The 24122-nt window shown below is 48.3% G+C and overlaps 1 protein-coding gene across 2 annotated transcripts in view; it reads right to left on the bottom strand.

Annotated features, from left to right (window-relative positions):
- The window catches only part of EIF2B4 (eukaryotic translation initiation factor 2B subunit delta), a 256404-nt gene that overhangs the window by 128232 nt on the left and 104050 nt on the right, over nt 1–24122 (bottom strand). For both annotated transcript variants that reach the window (XM_069605481.1, XM_069605480.1), the window contains exon 5: nt 22224–22306. In XM_069605481.1, the coding sequence (XP_069461582.1) occupies nt 22224–22306 (83 nt within the window). The remainder of the gene's footprint in view (nt 1–22223; nt 22307–24122) is intronic.

Genomic DNA, 24122 nt, shown 5'->3' with positions numbered 1-24122 from the left:
ACTGTTCAAGGGATTGATTAGTACGCTCGGTTTGCCAATTGGTTTGGGGATGGTAACCGGAACTCAGAGCGCGCTGAATGTCCAAATGACGACACAGTTGATCCCAGAAAGAAGAAATAAACTGCGAACCACGATCCGACAAAATCTTCTCAGGAAGACTGTGAAGACGATACACCTCATGTAAGAAACGTCGAGCCATCTGGGAGGCAGTGGGCAACTTCGGAAAAGGTATGAAGTGAGCCAACTTGGAAAAACAATCCACCACTACCATGATACACGTATTCCCACCAGAGGGTGGTAATTCAACAATGAAGTCCGTGGCAATAGTATGCCATGGGTACGGTGGCGTAGACGTAGGCCGCAGTAGACCAAGGGGTTTCTTGCGTGGAACTTTCACCTGAGCACAAACAGGGCACGAATCCACATATTGCTTAACTTGTTTGGCCCATCCTGGCCACCAGAATTGTCGTGCAACCAATTCTTGGGTGGTATTGACCCCACGATGACCACACACAACGGAATCGTGACAATTCTGTAGGACAGTCCTTTGAAGATTCAAAGTGGGGACGTACAGGCGATCCTTGAAGAAAAGCAATCCATCGCGTTCACAAATATCATAACGTCGCAATACCAGGGATCTGGAGGGATCCGCCCGAGTCGCATCTAAGAGTTGCTGAAGCTGAGGAGTCAACATCGATAGGAAATGCTTCGAAGCAATCAAGGGTTCCTTGGTCTTGGCTCCGTCTATGTCGTCCTCCAAGGATCGGGACAGGGCATCAGCCTTTATGTTCTGAGAGCAAGGTATGTAAGTCACCACGAAATCAAACTGAGAAAAGAAAAAGGCCCAACGTGCATGCCGTGAGGTTCTGCATTGCAAGGAACGTAAAAATTGAAGGTTACGGTGGTCTGTGCGCACTTCCACTGGATATTTACCACCCAGCAAGTGATGACGCCACTCTTCGAAGGCTGCTTTTATGGCCAAAAGTTCCTTCTCGATCACAGCGTAATTTCTTTCGCTGGGTGACAGCTTCCGCGAATAGTAGGCCACAGGATGTTCTGTTTCTGTAACTGGATCATGCTGCAACAGGACTGCACCAACTGCATAGTCCGAGGCATCCGTTTCAACTAAGAATGGTTCTTTGTCATCCGGATGATTCAAAATAGGAGCCGACATAAAGGCTTTTTTTAATTCCTGAAATGCCACTTCGGCCTGAGAATCCCAAAAGAAAGGAATCTTGTTGCTGGTCAGACGAGTCAACATGGCAGTTAAGTGAGAAAAATGAGGAATGAAACGTCGGTAAAAATTAGCGAAGCCCAAGAACCGTTGCAGTGACTTAACATCATGGGGCTGTTTCCATTCCTGTATGGCTTGCAGTTTCGTGGGGTCCATCCGAACTCCTGTGCGGCTGATTACATAGCCTAGGAATTCCACACTTTCCAGATGAAATTGACATTTCTCAGCTTTGGCATACAAATGATTGGCAGATAATCTACGGAGGACTTCCTGAACATGTTCAACATGAGCCATGCGAGTAGAAGAAAAAAATCAAGATGTCGTCCAGATATACCCATACTGACACTCCTACAAGATCTGAAAAGACAACATCCATGAACCGTTGGAAGACTGCCGGGGCATTGCAGAGTCCAAACGGCATTACCCTATACTCGTAATGCCCAAAAGGTGTTTTGAAGGCCGTCTTCCACTCATCACCATCTTTAATCCGCACTAAGTAGTAGGCTCCTCTTAAATCCAACTTGGTGAAGATCTGAGCAGATTTCAAGGATTCAATGATGTCCCGGATGAGTGGCAGGGGGTATCGGTCCTTGCACGTGATTTCATTCAACCGGCGATAATCAATACACGGGCGCAAAGTACCCTCTTTCTTTTTGACGAAGAAAAGCGGAAATCCCGCAGGGGATTTGGATGGTACAATGTAGCCCTTATCAAGGCAATCCTCGATGTACTCCTGCAGGACACCCTTTTCTAATTGCGTCAAAGAATAAACCTTGCCATGAGGAATGACTGCATCAGGCAGAATATCAATGGAGCAGTCAAACTGTCTGTGAGGAGGCAATGGAATGTCTTCCGGTTTGGAGAATACTTTGAGAAATTCAGCATATTCCTGAGGTATGGACTGAGTAACATATAGGCGGACAGAGGTGTTTCCAGGAGTGGGTAGCCCCAAACCAGATTTCGCTGGAAGGGTATCACGAAGATGACATTCCTGAGAACAACGTGCAGAAGAAAAGACCATGGTTCGGGAAGTCCAATTCACCTGTGGATTGTGGTAAAGCAGCCAAGGCAAGCCGAGCACTACCGGGAAGGAGGGAGACTTGATCACATCCAACGAAATCCGTTCAAGATGTTCTTCCACTGATAGCCATAACTGACCAAAATGTTGGCACACAGGACCCGAAGACAATGGTGTACCATCGATTACCTCAACCACTGCTGAATGTTCCTTGCGATACAGGTGGATCCCATTGGAAACCGCAAACAAGGCATCAATGTAATTGCCCGATGCTCCACAGTCCAGAAGAGCCCTGGTCGTAATGCATTTCCCTTGCCATGCAATACCGACTTCCATGACCAACAAGGGCACCGAGTGCACGGGAGGAAGGTCTGAATCAGAAAAACGGCCCACCGCTGCCTTCTCACCACACAGCGGGCCCGTTAGTTTTCCGACTTCTTCAAGGGACGTAGAGGACAGGTACCTAGATAATGTCCAGTCCCTCCACAATACAAACATAGGTTTTGTTGACGTCTTCTCTTCTTCTCAGCCTCAGATAATGGTCCGCGAATAGCTCCTAGTTGCATGGGCTCAGGACCCGCGTCAGTCGGGGTTGTAGATCCTGAAGGGTGTACTGAGAGACCCGGATGGTATCTTTCCGTTCGACGACGTTCACTTCTCCTTTCAGCCAGTCTGTGGTCGATACGGAGGACCTGATCCAACAATGCGGGTAGGGTTTCTGGTTCAGGAATATGCAGCAATTCATCCTTGTATTCGTCTCGTAACCCACGACGGAACAAAGTCTTCTGAGTGATTTCGGGCCATTGGGAATCAGTTGCAAGCTGCCGAAACCGACTAATGTAGTTAATGATGTCACCAGATCCCTGTTTGATTTCCATCAGCTGGTTCTGGGCCACGGCAGCCAGGTTTGGTGGTTTGAAGATATCCAGAAAGGCTTTTTCAAAAGCAGCAAAATCACTCAACAAGGGACTATCGGCGGAAACCAGGGGAGCAGCCCAAGCTAGAGCGTTGCCGGTCAAGTTACCTAGGATGTACCCTATCTTGGCCTTGTCTTGATTGAAATGGCTTGATCGAAACTGAAAATGAATCCGGCAATGGGTACAAAACTCTGCCACTCGACGAGGATCACCATCGAACTTCATAGGAGTTGTGTGGGCCATAGAGTTCTCAGGATGTGGAGCAAAATTCAATCCTCGACCCATTGCTTGCCGGAGAGTGTCATTCTCCTGGCGCAGGGTGGTCATCTCGAGACGCATGGCTCGTACTTCCTCACGTAGTTCTTGCATGTCTGCCATGTCGGAGCTGGAGGAAAGGCGTCTCAATCTGTTATAAGAGGCGTCACGAGATCGCTGGTTACCTTTTCTTCCTGGGGAGCGAGGAGATGAGGCTGCCAGTCTGTCGATGGATCTTCGCAAAGATGAAAGAGCAACGCGGGGAACCGACCCAACACCCTCCTGACAATAAACGACAGGATTGAGCTGAACCAGCTCCCAACGTCACGGGTAGCACTTCTCTGTATTTGCGTGACGTCAGGACAGTGTAAACACTGACAGAGAAGGCCAGGTGAAGTCCACTTCGGTACCAGCAGTTCGAGGGACGGATCTTCGGTAATTCCTCGGTGGTAGTAATGGCACAGATACTGGCAGGGCACAAGACCAGCAGAAAAGGAAATGGGGAGGCAGACCCTTCAAGGAGGAAAGAAAGAGTTGGGGAAGAGAACGAACACCCCAGGACCGGACCCCTTCCCAACCAAGGAATGGTGCAGGACTAGAGAGGAACCCAGGCAGGGACCTACCTAACCCCAAGGACCAAGTACCAGACTGGAACCCAAGGGGGCAAGTAACAAGGCAGGGCAGGGCACAAGGAACACAGCAAAGGATAAGGAGCACTGGGCTAAGCACGAGGTAGAAATAGGAACAGGACAGGAGCAGAACAGAGACTCAGGCAAAGTTGGGCTCCTGGAGCGTGTACACGGAACAAACCGCGTTGAGACGCGTTGTTTCCGGGTCTGCGAAGGCTATTTATAGCCTGGGACCAAAGTAAGGCTTGGAACGCAAGCCGCTGTCACTGCGCATGCGCGAAACGTCGGATACTGACGTTCCGCGCATGCGCAGGACATTCAAGATGGCCGCGCCCAGGGAGCCGGGAGCCCGGACCGCGGTACGCCAAGGAGAAAGGCGCCAACGCGGATACAATCTCCAGGAGGGAGACGGCCGCAGCTGAGGACCCCGACCCCCAGACCAGGTGAGTGGCGCGCGCTGCGTGACACCGCATCGGCATCCCATTGAGAGCTAAACATACTCCATAGCACTAACCTCTCAAGCACACCGTAGACTCCAACATTCCACAATGTTTTCTCTGTGTTTCCATTGTTTCACGTTTTGTTCATCATTAGTTTTCACACGGTGCATAATTAATGTGTAAATTGATCAATTGGAATAAAGAACGGCTACTGAGACACATTTCTGTTATGTTTTCTACACAGCTACATCCTCCCATTCTGCGAATGTCATCAGCACCAGATACCATTGGATGGCTTCTTCAGCAGGCAGTTGCAGATAAATGGCTGACTTTCCATCACGCTGTTTTGGGACGATCGCCCCAGGCCGATATGCCCTTTCACAGTACCAGTGACACAGAGTAACTTGACATTGTTTACGGTGGTCTAGCAACAAGCTGCCGCCCGAAGCCTTACGATTCACGGTCCGTCCAATGCGCTTCTAATACCCAAAGGAACACCGTATGACTCACGATCAACATTGGTGGACCGAGAACAAAGTAAGAAATTGCCAATGTGGTTGAAAATTGAAATGGGCGGATGTTCTTGGAGCGTTTATTGTGAAATAAAAGCACATTCTAAATTGCAGAGTATTGCGGTTTCCTTTAAAAATAGTGTTTTGTATTCAGAATTGTGACGCGCTCTGCTGTGAGAGGATGTGTGTTGATATTCCGGGTTCTGCGTCAACTGATGCAAAGACATAGTTGATAACTGGGCACGTTTGGCTACGCTACACAGCAACGTCATGGAGCTAGGCGGAGAATAATCGCTAGGAATGGTGATGTCAGCTTCATGGGTGGGGGATACGATTTAGTGCCGCCAGCGAGGTTCATTTTAGGGCGATGGATAAACGGATAAGATTAGCACAAGATGGCCATGCCCTGCTGCCTGATTTCGCATGAGTAAAAGTGAGGAAAGCTACGGTCAGGTGCATAGGAAATGTTTTTACGATCGATCAACGTATGCTTAAAACCACATGCCCGAACGCTTGGGACAATAATATTTTTGGGCGCACTATTCCTTTAAGACTCCAGTTTCATCTTTAAGGACCCCAGAGACCGAAAACAACCCGGTAGTAGACGGCCCTTCCCCACAGACATGGTGTGCACCATTTGACTCTCTATAGCTTGCACCCTCAGCCAACGAAAGCCACAGCAACACAGAAAAGAATCGGAAGCGCTTCTTAGGGCCTCTACCATAAAGCCAGGAGTGAAAGCTCTAACGAGAAGTCTCCCAGGAGAACAGAGAACCCAAGCAAACAGCTCCCAGCAGCAGGGAGAACCACAAAAGGTAGCAGCATGGCAGAAAACTGTCCCAGGATGAGGACAACGGCTGGTGGCACCTTCAGGTGTAGCAGTCTGACGATCCAGTGCAGAAATTACTTTGCAGCTACTCATTCGACACTTGCAGCAGCAATCCACAGCTAAGCAGAAGATGCTGGCGGTAAACAGCATTAAAATGGCCCGGATACTGTTGCAAATTTGAGGTCTCTGCCCAGAACACATGGGGAATCAACTGGAGTCTCCAAGAAATCCGGACTTCACTTCTAGCAGCAAAAAGAAATTTAACAAACAAAATTAGGCCAAGCCACTACACTTAACAAGTGTTGCGAAGTGATGGCTTTAAAAATGTCCAACACGGCAGGAATCTGCTTGTAAACTCCTCCAGCAGGTTAGAAGACGTTCCCCCTCCAAGTTCCAGTGACAAAGCAGGTAGAGAGTGAGTTAGGGGCAGGGCAGAACTTAAATGCCCATGTGGATGGGGGCTTAGCCTCAGGCTAGCTATCCCATCAAAAAAAAGGGGCTGGGGGCAGTGTGATGAATCCTTGGATGTCGTCCCTTTTCACATAGGGGGGGGGGGAACCCTTCCAATGGGGCCAGGACGGTGCGGCCACCATCCAAGGTCTCCCTGGAAGTGGTGTACCCTGGGAGGATCACATGGGGAGGGGAAACCCCTATTTGACAAGGGAGGACAATCCAGGGAAAATGTGGTATAGTTCCCTTACACCCCAAGCTCCCTCACCCTGTTATCCTATACAATGTTATCACCTTTAATACTGGCACACCCTGCATTGCGTCCCACCTTCAAGGTTACCCGACCCATGAAAAGAGTGTCAGTGGCCTCTACCTACTCTCTTCCTCCTACACTTGCGGCTGACTCCCACCCTGACAAACCCCTCTCAAACGTTCACCTTTCCATTTCCAACACTCTCAACGTCCTCGCCCCTGTCATGAGGGTTCGACTGAAGCCTGCCAAAAAGTGCAACTCTTGGTACGACTATGATTTGGCTCACCTTAATCGCAAGTGCAGGGAAGCAGAACGGAAATGGGGATCTTCAGGTACACCCTCTGACTTACTAGCCTGTCGCCTTCTGCAAAGGCAATACAGACTCTGCATCCGGTCCAAGAAAAGAGTCCATATTCAAGCCTGCATCTCCGTGGCATCCAACAAGACAGCTGAACTCTTCAAAGTCTGCAAGGAACTAGCCAACCCTACTGCAGCCTCATCCTCTATTGCACCCACCCAGGCCCTTTGTTCTGCCCTGGCTGCACACTTCACCACGAAAACACAGGACATCCTGTCCACGCTCTCCTCCACATCCACTCATGCACCATTATTTCTTACCCCCCCTCAGCTGCCCCTTGCCCTCCCCCTTTTCTCTCCTTCCTCTCCCCTATCACAACTGAGGAGGTTTCTATGAAAGCCTCTTCCAAACAGGTAGACCCTTCCTTGTCCCTCCAAAACTAACAAGGACAACATCGATCCGGCCTTGGCAGACCTCTGCAACCCCTCCTTCACCACTAGAGTTTTCCGCACTTCTCTGAAGCACTCTCTTGTGCACCCTCTGCTGACCCGTTGTAATGCTTGTGCGAAGATATGAGCCAGAATAACATGGCATCGATGCCCAGCCATTTTTGAACACTCATCTCCCATCACAGTAATAATGTCTGCGTTTTCGTGGACCTCACATAATGAGCATGTAGCAGTGAAAACAGAGCAAAGTCAAAAATATTATCCGAGTGGACTTACTGCGGAGAATAGTTCTTGTATTGTCCATTGAAGGACGAGTACAAAAAGGGAGTCAGAGCACACTGCAGGTGCATGATAAGAGGTCTGGGAATGAATGCGAGAGAGAGGGGCCCTGGGTTTTTCCCACTTCTGACTGGATTTTTCTACCCTCTGTCCCTTCGACTTGTTATCTGCTCTTTGGCCGAGAGCAATAAAATGCAACGAGAAGGTCGGGGAAATGCCCCCATAAAGGAGAGAGCATTGTATGGAAAAAGTTAGTTGGAATCTGGACCCCCGGGTGATGCAGTCTCGCTGAAAGGGAAGGCGCTCCGCTTCAGACCCCGTTAGACGCAGTGATCTCTTTGCCTACCTGCTGAGGGACTAAGCATTGTTGTGGTGGCCAAGATGAAGTTTTCTTCTGCCTCAGGTTTAACGGTGAAGTTCCCTATATTCGAATTCTTATATATCTAAGTGTATGTTTGTTTATTTCTACATATATACATATATTGTGTGAAAAAAGGGCCTATAACGAGCCATTTGTTTTATTATATTATATAGTTTATGTGTTTTATTTTTGCTCGTCTGAGTCCAATCACTTATTTTTGCTAAGGGGGCCGGGGAGACACAAGTGTTAGTGCTTCCCCCATAGGGCCAAACAGATGCAAAACGCCCTTCCATTACGGCAAACTACCGCCCAATCTTGGAGAAGCTGGCCTTCTCTCGCCCTCCACACCAAATCTGTTGGCTGTCTCCAGGACCATCAGTCTGGCTACAGAGCATCCAAAGGCATGGAAACTGCTCTTATGAACACCTGTGAAGACCTGCTCTCAAATCTTGACTCTAACTTTCCCTCTGTCCTTATCCTTATTGGCCTCTCGTCTGCTTTCGATATGGTTAACCACAACATCCCGATCTCCAGTCTGCGTGATACCCTGGGCATCACAAAGCAAGCCCTGGCATGGCTAGCGTCCTCTCTCTCGGATCGTCCTTCCCAGGAGAAACTTGGGTCCTTTCTCTCCGCTATCACTCTCTACTTGTGGTGTTCCCCAGGGATCTAATCTATCCCCCTGCTTCTTCAATGTCTACATGGCCCTTTTGGCCCACATGATCATTTCTTTCACCTCCAACTTTCAGTGTTATGCAGATGACGCACAGCTCTCTTTCAGGCTGCCCTCGGCCTCTTCCTCCTCCTTGCTCATCTCTGAATGTCTGTCCGCAATTGAGTCCTGGTGTGCTGCCAATGATCTTTGCCTTAATGCCAGTAAGACAGAGATCGTCCTCATTGAGACCCCTGCTCCCGCTTTCCCACTTGCACTCTTCTGGCCGGCCTCCCTTGGTCCTGCGCCTTCACCGCCTTGACCCACCAGTGAAGCAAAAAATCTGGGGGTCATCTTCAACTCCACTCTCTCCTTCTCTTCTCACATCTCAGACATCTCTCAAAAGTCCCACTACCAGCTGCACCTCCTCATAGGTATTCTACATTTTCTCACTTTCCCCCAGTGGTTCATCGAGCCCTGGTTCTATCTAAACTAGACTACTGCAACTGCCTCTTTCTCAATCTTCATACCTCTACTCTTCGACCTCTTCAACCTATCCAGAACAGAACCGCAAGACTTATCCTTGGCCTCAAGCCCAGGGACGCATCCCTCCGGCGCTGAAATCTCTCCACTGGCTCCTATTGGCTGCAAGTATCAAGTTCAAGTCCCTCTGCATAGTCCACAAAGCCTCCTGGAGCGGGGCCTGCACTATCTACAACGCTCTCTCTCTAAATACTCGCCTTCTAGAGCCCTCTGCTCAGCTTCTTCCAACTCTCTGTCGGTGAGCCGTTTCTCCAAACAGAGATTTGGGGGTAGAACGTTATCCTCTGCAGGTCCCTACATCTGGAACAGCCTCCCTGTCTCTCCATCTTGAGCCAGATCTCCTCAAGTTCAGGAAACTCATCAAGACCTTCCTCTTCTCTTCCTCTTTCTCTCTCCATCTCCGTCTCCCCTGCTAACCCCCTTTCTCCTACTGCCTGCTTTCCTCCCCAACTCTGCTCAGTTTCGTTGACTGGCCGCCTCTACACTCTGCCTCGCACTTCTGCACTCGGAATACGTTCCATGTGAGAGGCAACCTCTTCTGCACTTAACTCGGGCCCCTGATGGACTAGGCGCACTTGCACCCCCTACCTTGCACTTCCTGTTTGCGCACTTGCACAACCTTGAATGCACTAGGCCTAGAACTAGAAAGATCATTTGTCCTGTCCTCCCCTTGTCTTCTCTCCCTAGTTTGGTTGTGCCTGAAACACTTGTGCATAGGTGCATTATTGATGATGACCTATCATTCAATAGGAATGTCGCCAGGATTAGCACAGTAGTTTATTGTTATGTATGTCTCTCCCCCCCACCCCCTTCTCTCCACACTCCTTGTCATGCACTTGTACTATCTGGCAAGTCGCTAGGCCTAGCGCGGCAGCTTATTGATGGGTTTGCTCTTCCCATCTCCCCCTCCCTTCTCTCCTTCCCTCTTGTCATGCACTGCTGGCCTAGTATACTAGATAATTTTGTTAGATAATTTTTTTAGATCATTCGGAAACTTCAAGGCCTAAGAAGGACTACTGTTTTCCCTTGTTCCCTTCCCGCCTTGAAGCGCTTAGAAGCACTTCACTTGTGTAGAAGCGCTTTCCAAATAAACAATTACAATGTACGAGGACCCCAAACACTTCCATGTATGTCTGCAGAATAGACAGGATCCCTCCCATAGGAAACACTGAGACGAGGAAGAATAGAGAAAACCTTAACACAGAGGGGCGGAATAATGTGGATTACTCCAGAGAACTGTTGCAAGCACACTAGTCAATTTGTATCAGCCAAGTGTGGAAGCAGCATGAAAAGGGAAGAAGGGCTAAGGAGAGAGACCCTCCCATGAGGATGTGGGAGATTCGAATCCCAGTAGCAGCGGAAGAACAGGGATGGGAGAGCACCAGGTGCGGACACTTGCCTGTCAGCAGAAGTGTTCCCAATACTTCTGTGACGTACGGTAACCAGAGAGAAGCTGTGGTGATTCTGCTTTTGAAGGGAAGGACCTGTTAGACTGTGCTTCATACCGCCCGATATCTCTTATTAATTTAGAATACAAAATCTTTGCTAAAGTTCTGGCGTACAGACTGCTACTGTTTGTTCCAGAGTTGGTCCACCTGGATCAGTCAGGTTTTATTCCAGGGAGATCGACTTCATTGAACCTCTGCAGGCTTTTCTTTAGATTGGTTCAAATTGACCACAAGGTGCAGGCAGTGGCAGCTTTACTTGATATGGAAAAGGCGTTTGACTGTTGAATGGGGCTATGTTTTCAAGGTGTTGAATGTTGTGAGACTTCCGGCATACTTTCTCTCAGCGGTGCGGCTTCTAAATTCTGACGCAGAGGCTAAGATTGGTCTGTTTGGGAAGTAGTCTGATGCGTTGGCTTTGAGTCGGGGTACTAGGCAGGGCTGCCCGTTGTCCCCATTACCTTTTTTGCACTGGAAATAGAACCCCTAGCAGCCAGGTTTGTTTATTTTACTTGTATAGCGCGCCTGACCCAGGGGTATATGGGCGCTGGTTGCGGAAAGTTCCATCTTGCTCGCAGACTAGTGATGGGAGGGACAAGAGAACTGGTGTCATTTTACCCAGACAATACCATTTTATACCTTTAAGACCCAGGGGTTAATTTGCAGTGTCTGGCAAAGGAGGTTGCAGTCTTTGGTCAGTATTCGGGGCTCCCGGTGAATTAGTTCAAATCCATTTGGTTTCCGCTTAATGAAGCCACAGTGAGGTCGGAGAAGCTTGGGGGTTCAAGCGGGAACAGTTTTTATTTGAGTGTAATGGTTATCAGCACCTCCCTATCTCTACTAGCGGATAATCATCTAACATATCTGAAGGCCCTGAGGAATAAAGTGGATAGGTGGTGAACGATACCCTGTCCTTGCTGGGTAGGGTTGTATTACGTTCTCAATCACACACGGCACGGTGAGATTTGGTACAACGGTTGTATTTCTTGATAAATCATCAGCAGCCCCAGATGTTTACCCATCTCCACAACCGTCTCTTCTCTTTTAAAACCATCACATTCTCCCCCAGAATCTCCTGTCCTCACCAGCTCCGTTGTTCTAGAACTTTCATAATAATGTCTGGAGACGCAAGCTGGTTGGCATACATTGCTAATGAGGCATAGTAATTCCAGTGTCAACATAAAATAGTCTAACTATGTACACCTAACTTAAACATGTAACAGTAACACTACAACAGTGGTTCCCAAATTGCTGTATACGATTCAGAACATTCCTGTGTGGCCGGGGGCAGCCTTTTTCGCGGATGTGAAGACGCTGTTGGTGAAGCTGGCGTGGCACCCCAGGCCTCCCAGAATTAGTTTGGACACCTTGGTCCTCCTGTCGGACCGGGGTGGTATATGCGTGCTGGCTGTGGAGCTGTACTTCCTAGCGGTGTAGGTGCATTTTGCTTCCTATTGGATGTCGGGATCTCTGGCGTACCCACATGTGCGTATTGAAAAATGCTCGGTACGTCCCTATGAGATTCAGGGAGTCCTGGCGTCAAGGAAGGCTGCTGATAGGTGTAAATTCATTCCGGTTGCTTGCACGGTGCGCGCTGAACAGGATTCTCAAGAGGTTGGGTGTAGACGTCCCATATGACCCAGGACTCCAGCTTTGGAAGATTGAATACCTTAAACCTACCTGTGATAGGGCCATATAGACTTAAGTAGGTTAGTTTGCCAAGTGGAGAGGGCAGTTAGTTTCATGGAACAGAGGTCTAGTAGCTCTGGGGAGAACCAGGAGTTTGCATGTCTAACCGATTTTGCTTTCCTGGCTGACAGTGGGGCTATGACATCGACTGCATTCTTTAGTGCCGAATTGTATAGTTCAGCTAGGGCTGTAGGGTCATTGGAGAAGGGAGGTCTGAAGGCAGGAGTTTCTAGAGAAGGCAGCGGCCTCTCTTTGGTTAGTTTACATGAGCTTCAAGCTATAGCGGGTGGTAGGGGGAGTGGTGAAGGGTTTTTGTTTCGATGACATGCGAATGGAGAAGCGCACAAAGTGGTGGTCAGTCCAGGGGCACGGGCGTTGGAGCCCTGGGAAGGAGTACCCTCCCTCCGCCCCTGTTTGTTTGCATAAAACATGGCTGTGATACATTCTGTAAGGAGTGTTTTGTGAGCTAGTTGAGTTTTGAAAGTTTGAATTGCTTTGAGAATCGCTAGTAGTTCGAGAAGGTTGATGTGCTTCCTGGTTAGCGCCTGTGTCCATAGGCCGTGAGCAGTGTGATGGAGGAAGTGAGCGAACCCACCTGGTCATCGATGCGTCTGTTGTGAGTGTGACCTCGATCGATGGTGTGTGGAAAGGCTGGCCTTTACCAGATTGTCTCTGTTCCACCACAGTAGCGATTGAACTAGAGATTGCAAAACCACCACTAGATTGTCCCACAACCAGTTTGCTTGCGACCATCTTTTCGCTAGCCACTCCTGCATTGGACGCATGCGCATCCTGGGGTGAGGCACTATGTAAATGCAGGAAGCCATCATTCCCAGCAGGTGCATTGCCTTTTGTACCGTCACTTGATGAGCAGCTACATACTACGGTGTTTAAAACAGCATGTTTTGGACCCTCTCTTTGGAGGGGTAGGCAAGTCCGACGTCCGTTTTAATTAGTCCCTACCAGAAATTGCTTTACATAGTTGGGCACTAGACTGGACTTATTTTCATTTATGGAGAAGCCCAATTGGAACAGCAGATTGATAGTTTGCTCCTTGTTTTGAAGGCACCTCTGGCCAGTAATTAGCCAGTCATCTATGCAAGGGTACACTGGAATGGACTGCCTGCACAAGTAGGCAGCCACCACTGCTGGGACCTTTGTGAATACCCTGAATGCAATGCTGAATGGTAGCACCTTGGATTGGCAGAGCTTGTTTCCCAATTTGAATCAGAGATATTTTTTGTGCGCTGGCAACATTGAAATATGAAAGTACGCATCTTTCATGTCCAATGTTGCCATGTAATCCCCTAGTTTCAGTAGTGGGATGACCTCCTACAGCGTTATCATCCTGAATTTGGCTTAACATACGTGTTTGCAGGGCGCAGGTCCAGCACTGGGCATATTGCGAGATCTTCCTTTGCAACAAGGAAGTACATTGAATAAATAAATACCTTTATTTTTTTTCCATACAGGGCACCATGATGGCTCCTTTCTGTAATAGAATTTGGATCTCCTGCTGGAGGACGTGGTGGTGTTCAGAGGACATTTGTCGTACACGCTTTGAATGGTAACTGGGTGTTTCGAGGGACTCCACCAAGCATCTTTTGACCACAGTATCGAGGACCTGATGTTATTCCCTCCCATTGCTGGGTGAAGAGCGTTATTCGACCCACGACTGGGGACGCATGGATCGGCACATCATTTGGAGGCAGGAGTTGCTGCGCCCTACGAGGTTGCAGCCCTGCCTCGTCCTTTCCTATTGTGAAACCCACACTGTTGGTACTGGTAGGATGACTGACTATGCAGGCTGTAAAAGGAGGTGCCAGAAGTGCTTGCTCCGGCCTGGCCTGGTTTCCCTGAGCCTTGCGCCCGAAAGTTATGGCATGTGTTAAACGCTCCTCTAGGAACGAAAGGCTTGTTGGAGATCTGACCAAGGGTCTTCATTGTTTCATGTTCCTTTTTTGCTGCCTCCAGCTGGTCGTCCACAGCTTTGACAAAGAGAAGACTCTCCTCAATGGGCATGTTGATTAAAGCCGCTAGCATTTCTGGCTTAAATCCCAGAGTCTCTGAGCCAGGACTGTCTTTTTAAGAGAGTACCCTCTGCAATAACTCTTCCGGAGGTGTCTGCAGAGTCCAAAACATTTTTGAGGATGTTTTGGGAAACCTATTTGCCTTCGGTGGTGGTCTTGAGAAGGTGGGTGCAAGCTGGCACTGGTACTGAGTTTAGATGCTGCAAGACCTCATTCCACGGGGTGCTGCTGTAGCTGGCAAGCAGGGTGGTGTTTGCAATCCTGGTGAGGTACGCAGCAGAGATTGCAATACGCTTTCCCAACATATAAAGTCTCTTGCACTCCTTGTTGGGTAGTGCTTCAGAGGTCGAGAGTGGAACACCAGCTCGCTTTCTGGTAGTGGTCACCACCAGAGAATCAGGCTTGACGTGACTATTAATGTAAAGGTGGTCTGAAGGAGAGGTTCTAAAACATTTCTCCACCTGTGGGTTAACCGCTCTAGTAAGAGAGGGAGTAGGCCGGGACAGAGCGACCGTCTTTTTGATGAACTATAGGAGAGGAATAGCCTGGCTAAGAGACTTTTTCTCGTGAATGTTTTCAACGAAGTCGGTCCCGGCGGGACTGGATTCCTCAAAGTCAATGTCAAAGCCAAAATGGTGTGCAGCTTTTTTCATCTGCTCATTGTAAAGAGGTTGGTCTGCAATAGGGGACAAGTGACCACCCCCCTCACCTACGCAGGGGTCGACAAAGTTGATATCTATGTTGTCCTGGAAATAAGGTGTTGCTGACACTGAGGAGGGGAGGTATAGGAGGCTGCTCATCAGGCCTCGAGTGAGTGGGCAGCTAACTCATGAGGTCCACAAAGAATACAACTTTGCCCATAGAGTCCTCAAAATGTGATCGAGTCCAGGGGCCAGTAGACAAGATGGATCTTGGCAGCTCTGGCGTGACCTTAGAGGCTAAAGGAGAAACTGCCACCAGAAAATCTGCTCCAGGGATGTCTTTAGGCTCCCAGGATTCCTCTTCAATGTCGAAAGGGCCGAGAGGCCTGTTAGTCCTAAACAAAATCTCGGAAGGATAGCTCAGGGGCAATGCATTCCCCTTGGAAACGAGACGACGCGGAGCAACACAGGTTAGAAACCTCTGGGTATTAAGCACGTCATAAATAACCAATTACAAAAAATGGCTTTGTGCTCAGTTTTTTTCATGAAAATGTGTTTTTTTGCTTTTTCAGCGGCTGTTTCGGCGTGTCCGCCTCAGCCGTCAAGCAGTGTTTGTGCATGACCTTCGCCGGAGTGTCCGAGTGTTCGCCTTGGGGTAGACGGAACCACTGCAGCCGGTGTGAAGTCGGTAGGCGTCAACCGACAGCGTGAAGACTTCCCTCAACATACTCGTCAAGGGATGGCTAGGTTGTATACACGTGTGTGTGTGTGATATAAATAAAAACAAACACTGGCATCACTCGATGCCTTCCTCATAGCAGCGCGCTGCAACTGCCTTCCTAGGCAGGGGACACATGCAGGAACGTGATTCTTCCACGGTAGTGTCCTCAGGCTCCAAATCAAAGTCTCGGCTGTCTTGAGCTTCGTGGTCCGATTAAACAATCCCAGCGGCTGTTTCCACCTCCACCGACATGGCGCCCACCGTGTGCTCCTTTACGGTCGTGGGCCTAAAGAGTTTGCACGCTGCACAACGGGATTCAAGATGGTCACGTGGAAGGCAGTGGTTGCAAACTCTGCGTTTGTCGACCCACAGGAATTTTCTGTTGCACTTGGTACAGAATTTATACGGGGTGCACTCCATAGTGGAAGGCGCACACAAACGCAGCAGGGTCAATTTAGTAGGGGCAGAAAATGGAGGTACACATTCTCTAACAAGAAGGATCAGCCTCCCCCTTCCCCCAACTCTCCCTACTGGTTAGGCCGAAACCTGGTGTAGGCCAAAGCCTGTAGTCGGAACAGAACGTCTGTTTCTGCAACTGGGATCAGCCGTCAAGGTTTTCAAAGGAAACAGCTGTCGAATTAGTGCGTCGAAACGCAAACGACGGAAGAGATTTGGATGAGTTTTAACTCGTAAAGTAGCTCAAGCTACAGACTCCGTGAAAGAACTACTTGCCACAATGGTGGAAAACAATTATTTGAGGGACCTTGACGCGTGAGGGATCATGGGTACAGGGTACGTCACACTAGGGATAGTATTACAGTGACGCCTGCCGATGTCCCTTTTCGAACTTCGAAAACGTCATGTGCAATACTCTGCTACTTTCACTAGCTGTTGCCCTATGCAAAGCATGTGATGCTAAGCAGATCCACAAGCCTCAGAAATATATATATATTTGATAGTAGTTGTGTAATAATACCTACCTGGAGGTTTTATTGCTTAATGGGTATTTTAAAGGCCTAATAAATCATTGTATATTTTTGTACATATCTGTCTAACTTGTTGCAGTGCTCCATGTGTGACTCATTGTCGTCCTAGACCACTCTTGCACTCCTTCTGAGTCTAAGCCTTGCTGCTCTGCTACCGGTCTTGATTGGGTTTTGCTACACTTCAGAGTCTTTCCTGTTCACCTTAATAGGTTGGCCTCCCAAAATACACCCCCACTACTTATTTTGGAAATCCATCTGAACACTGAAGTTATTATCACCCACCAGTCAGCGGTCACCCTTGTGTGCTTGAACACTCAACAGGCACTGGCTTTCTCGTCTGATCAGTGGCTCCTGCCAGGGTCCGGGGTATAGCCCCAGTAGGCCTGCAGCAATTAGTTGTCCTTGGGTTCTGTCCTTTACACGGTTCAGAGATAAAGTCCTCAGCAGGCTGTTGCTGTTTCTACTTTCTTGGGTGTTGTTTCACCCAAACAGTCCAGTGGAATCCTTTAACATGCTACAAGTTCTCCTTTAGGGCTCTCCATGTGGGCTCTTTCTCAGAATCACTATTCGGAATGTTCCAACTCCTGGTCTCTTTCCTAGGGCTGGACTGATTGATTGCCTAATCTACTGCAGGACTGGTCCACCCATTTCCTCATGCCCTGCAGATTGTGGAATTGGCACTGCCCTGGTTTCCCCTCATACCTTTTAAAAGGTGGTTTGTCTTTTCTACTCGGGTTTCTCACGTCTTTATCTTTCTTTCCTCCTTCACTCTGCCTGACTAGCTTTCCTGGCATGGATAAGTGGCTTAAAGCGTCAGTCCTCCATCTTGGGATCAGGCATAAGTGGGTTTGACATTGCACAGTTCTGTGCTCCAAGACTAGCCTCAGAGACTGTTCCCGACCGCACCAGTGAGCACCTTCTGCTTGTAAAGCGTTGGTCCATAAACAAGTAACTGAGTATGACCCTACTGTGAGTGCTCATCTCCTTTCCCAAGTGTTGCTTCCCTTTTCACAGGGGCTCTATATCACTAATCATTCAAGATTGTCCAATAACAGCAGCTTATTCACTCCACATTTCAAAAACACTCCCTTCTTCCACTTTGCCATCCATCGGTCGAGGTGGTTATTCGCACCTTCATTTGAAAAAGATTTGTTTTGGAGCACTCCACCAGCTTAACCATTATCATTGGGGTGTTGGTCAGTGCCCCGCCAAACCAAACAGGAGTGTTGTGCATAAGGATTAAAGAGGGAGGAGGCAGTGGGAGCACCTGCCCATTAAATGGAATTGGGAAGAGAGATGGAATAAAGCAACAACAAAAAAGCCCAAAATTGGAAAAAGAGGAATTCTGTATACCATCATAGAACCGTCAATTATTATGTTTGTCCGCTAGCACATTCGATTCAATTGTTTGGCTCAATTTGTCACCTATGCAGACCCTCAAGCAACCCAACCATTTCAGCGCCCTACACAATCATTTGTCAACTGTAACTTATTCGACTGTCCTAATGGCCTCATTTGATTCTAAATTCCTAAACAGAGCAGTAGGTCAATACAAAGAAACCATGCTTTTAGTGTGGGAGAACTCCGCAAATATTGATTTCATTTTATTTATTTTTTATTTTTGGGGATTTGTAGAGCGCATTACAGCCCACGGGCATCCTATGGGCACCTCTCTCAGTAACCAAGAAAAAGGTACAATTCTGATTTGAAAGGGTAGAAAAACAACCAAATTCATGGCAGCATTACTAAAGAGCATGACACGCATAGATAGACTCCAGTGTCAAGTACGTTTTTCTGAAGTCCAATTGGTATTGGACTCTACAAGACTTATCCCTTGGTTTTAGGCACCCAACTTCTAATATAGGCCTGTACTACCCAAGGTTGGTAGAGTGGCAGAGCAGCCAGGCTTATCTTAGGAGAAGCAATGTGAGCTTTAAACCAGTACAAAGAAAACAGAACATACATAGATCCAAAGAAACACTTACAACTTGCACATATCAAAATAATGATTTATTTTATGTATACACAAGGCAGTTATAAACTAAAGGAATATAGTCTCAACTAGCAACATCAAACTTACATTTAGAATAATAAGGAAGAATAAAGCAGGTGAGCAAATCGTTGTATACTATTCTCATCCACACAGAGAGTGACTTCAGTTCAGGTCAGCAAAAGTACTTATTTTAAATTAACTGTGAATTATTAAGTATAGGTAAGTCAAGAATGTAAAGTGCAACAACCACAGGTAAGAAACACTTGTAGCAACTATTAAGGTTAAGGCAGTCTTTTCCTCAACAAGAAAGGAATTCAGGTTTTGTAGGGAAATAAACAAAGCCAAGAGGGTCAGAAGATTTACTATAAGCGAACCAGCAATGCCAAAGTTAAAAGGAGATCAATAGTTATGATGCAAATCCTCTTAGCACAGGTATGTAAAAAGTTAGTTGGTCTTTCTTAAAGCACAGGAGCTTAGGAGAAGCTGTCCTGTAGGGCACAAGCTTTTAGACCTGGGCGACTGTAAATGGGTGGACATCCAAACTGTAGAAACAGTGCTCCAAAAGCAAAGGAGCAACACAAATGGCTAAAGGTAAGATTACCAACAGCCCCACAGTAACCGGAGAGTGAGGATGATGCGGCTGGACGCTTTCTGGATGCACGGCTGCAAACCCGGTCTCCTTATCCTTGGTCGTGGTGACGAAAGGGGGAACCCTAGAGGGGCTCCTGCAGCAGAAGTAGAGCAGAGACTCACCAGCAAAGATTCTTCTTTGGCGCCTTTTTCTCAGCACCAGCAGTGAACGATCACTGCCGGTTGAAATAATATTTTCTCGGTCCTGCACTCTGGTAAGGGGAATCAGGATTTGTGCTTCTGGAGGACCACACACAGATGCTACCCAAGTTCAAGCAATATTTGCCAACGGCAAGACGATGCACTCCAAGATGGTCGAGGTACCCTGAATGTTGGGAAGGGGGGGGGGGGGCGATCGTCCCAGACCCCTCTAAGCCGATTCGGATGAGGCAGAGGCCTGGAAGTGTACAGTAGGGGCTACAGTGTGGGGAGGGTAGTGCCTGCTTTCAGTTTAGAGTAAACTGGGAATCAAACGCGATCTTTATTAATAGCAGCCATATTGAAAATGAGGCCTAACTCTGCGCTGCAGCTAGGACTGCAGGCATAGGCCCCAAAAATGAAAATAAGTGTATGCATGCGGGCATAGGTCGCATCATGGGCACCAGTGAGAAATGCCAGAGCTGCAGAGATTCATATACCTTTGCTGGTCTCATGTTGCCAGCATTCATATCCCAAGAGGAATGAATCCTGCAGGGCCACGAGGAGGTTGAGAGCTCCCTGCAAAAAGCAATCCCACAAGGAGGGCACAAGCCTCTGACCTTCCCCCATCCCGCTCTAAGTAATAACACCCAGATGCCCCTGTCCCAAGACCCCAGCATTCCAAGGTACCAGTTAGTCCCCAGACCACCAACCATAAAGCTGTTAGACCCCCAATCGATCACAAAAGATCAGAAAGCAGGGACAGGCTGCCTTCACCACAGGTCACGTCATTTGTGCTGCGAGGTGCCGGGAGGGGTAAAACACCACATCTAAAAACAAGGGTGGGGAGCTTTGGCATGGCGCTGATGTGTCTGGAATCAAGCTGGGGTTTGTGAGCTATAATGACCTCGAATTATCGTCTTAGCCCTTGTCTGCAGTACCAGGTGCACATTAGGTTAGAGAATGGATTGTTTTTCTTCGTACACTGAGCAATTAATTGCAGTCTCCGAGGTGCGAGAATAAACCCACGTGGGAGAAGGACAGAAGGGGCTGGGACCAATGGCCTGGCATCCCTTATGGAGCAGGTAGCCTATGTATAGGGTCGCACCAACCAGCCATTCGGATTTGTAACTTACATCACTGATGATGATGTGTGCCTTTTTTAATGTGTTGCTTGTACTGATCTTGCCAGAACATTCTGTGGCAGCAGCGTTTTCTGCTGGTGCATCTTTATTTATGTGGAAATAAACTTTGTTCTCCTTGCAAGAGGTGTGCTGGGCTTTTTCCTCTAGCGGGTTGCATGTTTTCTGGTGTGAGCATTGAGGGGCTTCTCAACATGGGTATTGGGATTCTGCAGCCCGGGAAGGTCACAGGACGGCTCAGATTGAAGAGTGTCTTGAAACTGGTTATGCCCACCAGCCCAGGGGAGGAAGTAGTCCTTGGCGGAGCTTCCCTGTCGATTCAAACGTGGGGTCAATACAGCAGCGGTGCTTCTGCGGTTACTGGAGATGCTGCAGGCATCTCTGGTCATCTTCTTATTCAGCGCTTCAGTTCCAGTGGTCAGGAACACATTCAATTCAGTCCTATGGACCCATCCATCACCGGGGGGTCAGATGCCCATTTCAAACTGGTCCCAGCCAGGCATACCTTCAGTTTAGGTTTGTCTGTTACTATAACTATAAAAGTTACAGGAGCAGTGGGAAAGGAGTTACAATGTAGCCCCTCATCACTCCGCCGAAGGTGGAGTGTGCTGATCCGACAAAAAAAAAGGTAAGTAAGATAAAAAAAAGTATCCTACTATCTTTGAGAACAGTAGTTCTTAGGAAAAAGTAATACAAAACAGGAAGGGAAGCCCAAGGGACTCCCCAGCAACAGTGCACATAGAGAGATGTGTGCTGCAACACTTTATTACAGATGCCTGTAGTGAAATACATGGAGTAAAGCAGGGCTCCATTAAAAGTAAAAAGAATACATAAGTAGAAAATAGGGTTTCCATCTCAGAGTAAAACTAATGAGCGAGTGGTAGAATGTCCCACTCACTAAGGAGAGTAAAGCAACAAATCCCAGAAGTCTAGTAAAAGTGCTGGGGGTCTCTCAGGTTGAGGGGAATTGGCACAAGAAATTAAGATTCTCCCGAACATCCAGTGATAACATGAACACAAAGGTGTTCTATTGGTACTCGTAGCCAAACAACGCAGATCAAGACCAAGGTTCTATATATCCCCATGTTCCCTTATCTCAATCCACCTGAAGGAATCTGGGGACCATAAATATTTGGGCAGGATGCTAGCCAAGTCACAAAGAGCAACAGCAGGTAGGTGGCCACATTATCCTTAACCATATGACATACCAAGGAGTTATAAAATAAGTGCCTAAAGGCTTTTTTTCATGCCACACCCATACAAAGATTTCAGGGTGTAGTCCATTCCAGGGCCCTTACAGGCTCCAATGGTCCTCCCTGTGCTCTGATATCAACATGAAACAAGGCACTTAGACCCTAACATAAAGAAGCCTACTTCCCTGATTGGCCCATGGTATACCAGAACAACTGGATACACACAAGTAAAAATAAAGTAGTTGCTCATAAAGGAACAAAGCATTCCCTGCTGGTAATAAGACCCCTAGAAATGTAACAAAAGCAGAGAGGTCATAGGAGTTAAGAGTCATTGTTGTGGACCTCTGGGCATGCCCCACACATCACAAATACATGGTACAACGTGTGTACATCATACACGTCAGGCATTGCAATAAGGCAAGGGAGTAAGCAAAAGATAGAGGAAGGCTGGCCAGAATAATTTAAGAGATTGCCCCTCCATCTCTATGGCACTTACCTGCTGACGTTCCAACTTTTTGGCAAACTTCTTTTGTGCTGCTGGGTCGTCCACTTGGACATGCTCTGGGAGCCTCTTCACTACTACAAAGATGTAAAAATAAAATAGGATTACCATTGGTGGCATGAACAAAATGACCATAAGCAAAGCACACATACATGCCAAGCACAGGCAGGTACACAGCATGTGCACTCTAAAGGCACTGATGCAGAACAGCGAGTGCACCAAGAGGACACATATCCTACACTGGCCCTCATTACAACCTTGACGGAGGACCATGGTGCTATTAGCACCATGGTCCATGCCGCTAAGGTTACGATTCCGCCATGGTGGATGGCGGAATTACCGCCCCATTCCAAGGTGAGTGGGGCGGTAATTCCCCATTCACCATTTACCCTTCCCCATTCCCATTTTTACCCCTTAGGGCATAATGGGAATGGGGAAGGCGCCAATTACGGCACCGTAAATTACGGTGCCGTAATAAGCTCCAAAGTCCCTTTGCGGGTTGGATTTTTAACGCCTGCTAAAAGCAGGCGTTAAACACCAACCCGCAAAGGAACACTTGTAATCAGGCGTTAAGGGTTAACGGCGCCGACGGCGCCGTTAAACCCTTAACGCCTGAGTTGTAATGAGGACCACTGTACCTCTGATGAGATACACTATACTTTTCACTATTTCTGGACTGATTTACCACCAGTTTCCTTAATGAGTCTGCATCCAGAGTCGATCCCAAAATGGCTGCCGTATCTCATGCGCGCCATTTGTTTACTTTGGTTGCCTAGCAACCACGCTCGCCTATAGGCCCGGAGGCGGAAGCCGGCCCACCTCCTCTAAGGCACACCGTGTCCAAGGCACCTTTCTGTCTGCCCCTCAGCCTTCTCATCTGGGCAGGAGCCCCTCCACACCAGCAGCTGAGCCTGCTCTCATCATCACAGCCGGAGGCCGCAATGCATGATCAGCATAATGCCATCAAGCTCCCCAGCTGCCGTATGATCGCCTGATGACTGCGGATGTAAGTCGCATCCTTAATTCTACTGAGGCACTACTTTAAGTACCACTGCCTTGTGGCACCAACGGCACCCCCAGATACTTGCCAGACCCATGAGGGACCGCCGACAAAGCCGCAACGTGTCCGGTCCCAAAATGGCCACTGCATCTCATGCGTGCCATTTGTTTAATTTGGTTGCCTAGCAACCAGGCCACAAGCTCGCCTATAGGCCCGGAGGCGGAAGCCGGCCCACCTCCTCTAAGGCACACAGTGTCCAAGGCACCTTTGTCTGCCCCTGTCCGCACCTGCGCTACAACGCGGGATACTGCTCCGCAGTACCCCCCTCTCCACGTGCAACTCTAACTGCATGAGCCGTCCAGCACACAGTCTATTATGGGTTCCACTATGCCACAACTTTGGTAAGACTCTTTGTCACTTTCATCGCACTGAACCCAGCACGGCCGCAGGCACATCGCATCTTGACTGTACTACTTGCTCATAACACTCCTTCACAACTTCCTCTCGGAGCTAACCCTCTCCAACGACACTAATACGCTCTAGCTATAGCAGCTGCTCTTCCTTTGTGGGGCAACATATACACTCTCCTGATAACCTTGTGTATACCCTACGGAACTCGTATCTGCACGGTCTTGTATCTCGGTCCGTTCTAATAATTCTGTTAACCAATTTAGTGGCAAGTCCAGCATCTTAATAATCCACCCGCCCCTTTCTCTAAGTGAACCGTCTGTTTGATTGTCGGAGCTGCGCCTGGCACCTTCTGCACATTACCCTGCACATATTCTTATCAACTATGTGTATAGCACCTTAGAGCAATTTGATTGTCAACTTGCACTTGTACCTACCTTGTCGGCCATATTTGAGCAACTGCCTTGAGTAATTGATTGCCATTT

Source organism: Ambystoma mexicanum, chromosome 4p (genome assembly GCF_040938575.1).
Source record: "Ambystoma mexicanum isolate Mex_15411 chromosome 4p, UKY_AmexF1_1, whole genome shotgun sequence".
NCBI lineage: Eukaryota > Metazoa > Chordata > Amphibia > Caudata > Ambystomatidae > Ambystoma > Ambystoma mexicanum.
The sequence above is the reverse complement of the archived record's forward strand: the minus strand, read 5'-3'. Positions and strand labels throughout refer to the sequence as shown.